This window comes from Lichenostomus cassidix, chromosome 17 (assembly GCF_008360975.1).
Source record: "Lichenostomus cassidix isolate B80296 chromosome 17, HeHo_3.0, whole genome shotgun sequence".
Classification (NCBI taxonomy): Eukaryota; Metazoa; Chordata; class Aves; order Passeriformes; family Meliphagidae; genus Lichenostomus; species Lichenostomus cassidix.
Window position 1 is genome coordinate 5868020 of NC_139497.1, and position 6000 is coordinate 5874019.

A 6000-nucleotide genomic window follows, 5' to 3' on the forward strand; every position below is an offset into this window, starting at 1 on the left:
GACACTGTAAGCAGAGAGGGGGAATTTAATTGAGTCTTCCTCTTCTGGGATACTCAGTGATGTACATGCATTACTGCCTCAGCTTGTAGCTTTAGGCACTCATTTGGTCATCCAAGCTCCTGTCTGCACTGAGCCATGGATGGGATACTTCCCCCATGGACTTACTGTATCACCTCTCTAGGAACAAAGCTGCACAACACCCCAGAAAGCTCCAAACTGGTACAAAATGCAGCCACCCATCTGCTCCACAAAAACGGTTGCCATGAATACATCCCAACTGCTCTGTGCCTGCTATTTTTAAAGATACTTGGGAGGCAACTGAATTCACTGGTGGTTGTGCTATTTAAGTATCTGGATTAATAATATTCAACGAATATATTGGTGCTTCTCTGTGGGGAAATACAGCACCTGCCTGGCCTACACCTAGGTCAGATGCTTTTTCAGATGCCCAACTTCTGTAATCCAACAGCAAGGTGATAAACCCACAGACAATAGATGCTTTTAACACAGAGCACTGTAAAGTGAAACTGGTGAGTTTTAGCCTCAGAAGCCCCACCACAGCCTAAGGAAACTTTACAAAGGGAGAGGAAGGGACAAGCAAAAGGATATTTACAGCTGAAACTTTAGTCATTAAAATACCCGTAGTTTAATGCAAGGCCTGAGCACAGGAAGCATGGAAATAAGAGTACCTGCCCGCAAGAAAATTATAAAAAAAAGCCCAACAAAAGCAGAAAACCCAGGAGAGGCAGATCCCCAAAGCTGAATGTGCTGACAGGACCTGAACCTTTTCCAGACAGCCTTGAATTCCTAAGAGCATTTAGTCTTCACACATTTCAGACAGGTTCCCCTCCAGCCAGCAGTGTGAGCAGTCTGGGAAGGAGGTCCCAGCCCAGCCTGTGTCCCACCAGACCCAGAGCACCAGCTATGTGTGACCCAGGCTAAGGTGGACTTGGGACCAGGACTGGCTGATGGAAGCCAGCAGTACAGGCTGCTGCTTCTGCCTTGCCCACAGGTCAAATGACCCTGGTGCCACCAGACAACTCGTTGAGTATATCGTATTCCCACCTCCTGCCACAGACATGCATGAAGTGTCAAGTAAGCTTATGGTAAATAACCTGAAAAATTTGTCTCTGGAGGTTCCTATACAACACTCTTTTTTTCCACACTTTAACTAGAAAAAACTGATCTGGTGTTTCCTATGAAGAGTTCGTGTATCTACTTCTAACCTCAGTTTACAGACTGCAGGTGACATGGGACACCTTGTTCAGATCAGTTCTCTGAAAACTCATGAAGAGCTACAGCTCAGCTCAACCACAGCCACAGACCTCCAAATACCCCAGATCACAGAAGCCCAAATCAATTGCAGAGCAAACACCAGATTTTGTACATAAGCAGTTCACAAGAGATGAACTGCCAGACACTACAACCTGAAACCCAATCAGTTTTGGAAGTGGTTGATTTCAGAGAAGCAATCACAGACTCCAAATAACACACAGATTTCTAACACAACACATATACTCTATCTCCTTTCCTTTAATCTTTCCCACAGAATATCAAAAAGGTGATGGAAATGAAGAGAGGAACACAGAGCAAAGCCAAGGCATGACCTGGGAGCCTCTCCACACAGTAACTCTTCTAGAAATTCACCCCTCCTGAAGTTTCTCTAACTGCAACAGGGAAAAATATTTGAAAAAGGTCAAATGACTCAATACCACTGAGACCCATAACTTCTCAAGCAGGAACAGGTTTCCATGTGCTTTCAGTTAGAGCACAGACAGGTTGGGGGAAAGGCGGCAAACCCCCCAGCCCACTTCCCCTTTGCTCGTTTTGAGAGCTGTGTATGTGTTTGGTTTGAATTACAGTTGATTTGGCTGCTGGAACACATCTGCAACACTGAGCAAACTGCTGAACCCCAGCCAGCTCAGAAAACAACCCACACGGCTGGCAGCACCAGCAAATCCCAGGGACGGCTCCTAGAGCCCCTGTTCAGGCACAACAAGGAGAAAGAGGTGGACATTTCTCTGCACAGGCTTTTTCAGAGACACCCTCCAGTGCCACTTATTCTATTATGATTCCAGGAAGCAGAAGGGTTAATTTCTTTCCAAGTTCACATACTGTTTGAATTCCTTAGATAAGCTGCTTCCACCAAACCCAAGGATCTAACCTCAGGGGAGAACACTGTGAGGAAAAGCTCTTTTGATAGATTTTCTTCAAAAGAGAAATTAATTCAAAGTCCATTTTTGGAGGTGTTCCACGCCCACGGCTTCTACAGACTTCAGATGAGGTTGCATCGTGCCTCTGGAAAAAAAACCCAAGCTTTGAGCAATGCCCTACTACTTCTGTTTGCAAGACAGAAATGTTTTATGCTTGCCCAATAAAATCTCTGCTGAAATGAGAAAGCTCAGCACACAGCACCACAAAGAGGAAAACTGGACCCAACCAGGCTTTAGCCCTGCGATAAAGCAGTTAACAGCTAGCAGAAACTAATCCTGTACCTTTAAAACTGAGCAGTCACTCAGGAAAGCAAAAAAACAAGTTTTGAAAGCCACTGAAAGCTTCCTTCACATCTTCAGGCAGAAAGCAAGTCTGGGCTGTTATGGAATTCGTGTTTGCATACTGTTGGTGATAATCTGTGTGCATAGTTGGAAACAAAGCAAATTTTTATTAGCAATTAGTAACAAGAGCGGGGACAGACCTGCCTGAAGGAGTCAGAAAAATGCCAATACAGGATAGCAGAACCTTTTAAGATGTGTAGCAGAACTATCCCAACATGACACAGAAAACACTGCAGCTCTGAAGTGGGAAATGCAATGGCATCAGTTCAAGGAGATAAACGGGTCTTTGACACTGACAACTTTGACTCCAGGCAGCAGTTTTCCCTTGCACAGCAATTTGCAATGCAAAACAAGCTACTTCCACCCTTACCAAGAAGAGAAATACAGTATCAAAGGGGGAGAGCAAAGTTGGGAAGTGTTGATTTGCTTAGATATAGTTTTCTACAGAGTTGAGTTTCAAGTAAGGCATGAAGGCAATACAGCACATGGCTTGAAACAGTGTGTGAGAACTTGGGCAAGGAGCGGGGGAAAGGGAAGAGAGGATTTAATCCCCTTTCAGGGGAGTGACCTCCCTCTCCCTCCCCTCATCTCTGAAAAATTCAATCCAGCTCGGATCAGCCAACACCACCCAGGTTCAGAGCTCTCCAGCTATGTACTTCCCCCGCTCCAGAGAAAGATATGGCATGTGGGGCCCTACAACAGAACTATTAAAATCCCATCAAGGGGTAAGCAAGTGGTGGCCATATGCTAAACCATTCAAGTGAAGAATAACCAGGGAAAGAAGCACAGCCAGGCAGCAAGTCTGAAGGCAGGGTCTTACCTGGTAGATAAACTAGCGAAGTCTCCTCCATCTAGCAGCCTGATTTTGCAGAACAGGACCCCATTCACAAAGGGGACGGCAGTCAGCTCTTCTAGAGTGAAACTTGTCTGAAACTTGAATTTCTTCTTCTTCATCAGGAAAGCCATGGGCAAATTCAGCGTGGAAAGCTCAGGAATTTCAAACAAGATCAGGGAGATGTGGCTCACAGCACACACAGACAAGCAGAGGAAGGGCACTCGTTCCAGGAGTAAAGCAGGGAGTAAATTCCAGTTCAGTTACAACGACGGCCCAGCTTCAAACGCACGATTCTCTTCTCTTTGGTGGTCGGATCTGGCTGTGGGATCATCGCCACGGCAGGCTTCAGGTGAGCAGGAAGAGGTCAAATTAAATCTCTGCAACATCTCCAAGGGAAAAAGGAGGGAGGGAAGCTGGGTCTCAGCTCCAGACCAGCAGGAGCTGTCCCAGTTAGAGGCTGCAGTGCTCTGTCTTCAGCACAACCCCTCCTGAAAGCATGTCTTGTGAGAAGTCATGTTGAGTCCCCAGAGAAGCCTTAAGTCTGCGGGCAGCACATTCAGAGAGCTTCCAGTCTCTATCTCTTGTGCAACTCCTTGATACAGGTCTTTGGGTCAGCCTTTGGGAGGGAAATGAGTAAATTAGTTCCAGCCAGTCTTGGACTCCTCCTCCTGCTCTAAAACCTGTTTGGATGGGTAATATTCAGTCCAGACTCATTCCAGTCTGAAGAGGTATGGCCCCAATTAGCCCAGCCCCAACATCCTCTTTCCCCTTTTTGCCTAGGGCAAGCTTCACTGTTGTCATCCCCCTTGTAATTTCTGTTTTGCAAAGCAGCTAATAAAAATCTGCTCTATTTTCAGCCATCATCTTTAGAAACAGTTTACAGAGCAAGATCAGTCTAACGTGTAGTCTAACAGGAGGAAGGAAAAGCCACCTCAAGAAACGAAAAACCTGTTTCTTTCCCGAATTTCCGACCAGCCCTAAGTGCTAGCACCTGTATCTTATAAATGGAGAAAGCAGCAGAGAGGGGGGAAAAAAACAAGCCGCCTGCTCCAGATTACACAGCATAACAACCGAATCAGGTCATCTGGCTGTCCAATCGCCAGGCCCACCGGGAATGCTGCCTTCCCCCGGCACCGAGGCTGCACCGAGCTGTGCCCCGCACCGCTCACATCTGGGGCTGGAGACAGCGATTTCGTTACACATTTACACAGCACCTACACCAGGGAGGCGGGAGCTGATTAAGGTCCCAAAGGGACAAGGTTATGAACGCCGGGCAGTCAACAATCCTCATGATTCCAGGAGCTGCCTGCGTGGGTGGTTAAAGACCCTCTCCCGCCCAGGGGCTGTGGGTGAACCCAGCCGGCTCTGCCCGCTGTGCCGGGGACAGGACACCTCCACAGAGGCTCTGCTGTGCTGTGACACCTTGGAGCACAGCCGGGGGAGGCAGGTCAATGCTCCACACCACCAGCCCCCTCCATGAGCAGTACCTGCCCCTGCGCCGAGCTGCTGCCAGGTCTCAGCTTTGGCTGCTGTGAGGTCACAGCCTGTCCCCTGGCACTCCGGGGTCATGCACTGAGAGGTATTCAGGACCCAGCTCCCTGTCTGAGCCGTGCACCGAGCTGTGCCCAGGTCCAGCTCCCTGTCTGAGCCGTGCACCGAGCTGTGCCCAGGTCCCAGCTCTCTGTCTGAGCCGTGCACCGAGCTGTGCCCAGGTCCCAGCTCTCTGTCTGAGCCGTGCACCGAGCTGTGCCCAGGTCCAGCTCCCTGTCTGAGCCGTGCACTGAGCTGTGCCCAGGTCCCAGCTCCCTGTCTGAGCCGTGCACTGAGCTGTGCCCAGGTCCCAGCTCCCTGTCTGAGCCGTGCACTGAGCTGTGCCCAAGTCTTAGCCCACCTCCCGGCCCTCTGAACCCCCCAGTGCCCTGCAGCCCAGCCCCAGGGGCCAAGAACCGGGCCGAGCCCGGGCCGCAGCCCAGCTCTGGCCCCACAGTCCGTGCACTGAGCTGCAGCCCGGACTCAGCCCCCTTTCAGCCCGTACACCGAGCTGCAGCCCGGTCTTACCCCTTTCCCGGCCCCCCATCACCAGCTGCCCTATGGGAGGTCTCAGCCCGCTTCCCGGCGCTCTCCACTGACCTGCGGCGCGGTCCCGGCCCGGTGCCTGCCCGGCCCTGCCCGCTCCTCCAGCCCGCTCCTCGCACGGCGGCCGCCGCTCCCCGACACGGCCGCCTCTGCCCGCGCTACGCCAACTGCGGCCGCTGCGCCGACAGCGCAGGCAGAGCGCGGGGAGAGCGCCGCCGCCGCGCTTCGGGAATACCGACAGCACGTAATCGCCGCCCTCCTCCCCGAGACAGCAGAACGCGAGCGGCGCTCCTCGATTGGACAGAAGCAAGGAGGCGGACTGAGCACAGCAAGGCGATGATTGGTTGCTCAGGCACGGGGCGGGGAGGGGGCGCGGTGATTGGAGGACAGGGCTGTCGGTTAGGATAAGCCCCGCCCCGTCTGAGGGGGTGGGCGGGAAGGAGGGTCTTCGTTGTCCCCTCAGGGGGAGCGCGGGCGGCACTGCCGGGTTTCCCGCCCCGCAACATGTCCTAGAGCGCCCAGCTTGCACTGGAG

The 6000-nt window shown here is 51.6% G+C and overlaps 1 protein-coding gene across 3 annotated transcripts in view; it reads right to left on the bottom strand.

Annotated features, from left to right (window-relative positions):
• The window catches only part of EEIG1 (estrogen-induced osteoclastogenesis regulator 1), a 37684-nt gene extending 32030 nt beyond the window's left edge, over positions 1-5654 (bottom strand). Inside the window, exons 1-2 of one of the 3 annotated variants that reach the window (XM_085077175.1) lie at positions 5521-5654; positions 3376-4006 (exon numbers count right to left, since the gene is read on the bottom strand). In XM_085077175.1, the coding sequence (XP_084933301.1) occupies positions 3376-3521 (146 nt within the window). In that variant the 5' untranslated portion in view covers positions 3522-4006; positions 5521-5654. Of the gene's footprint in view, positions 1-3375; positions 4007-4812; positions 4832-4877; positions 4929-5520 lie in introns of those variants that run through there. The other 2 variants (XM_085077176.1, XM_085077177.1) reach the window with 2 other exon arrangements.
• Between the last annotated feature and the right edge of the window lie 346 nt (positions 5655-6000).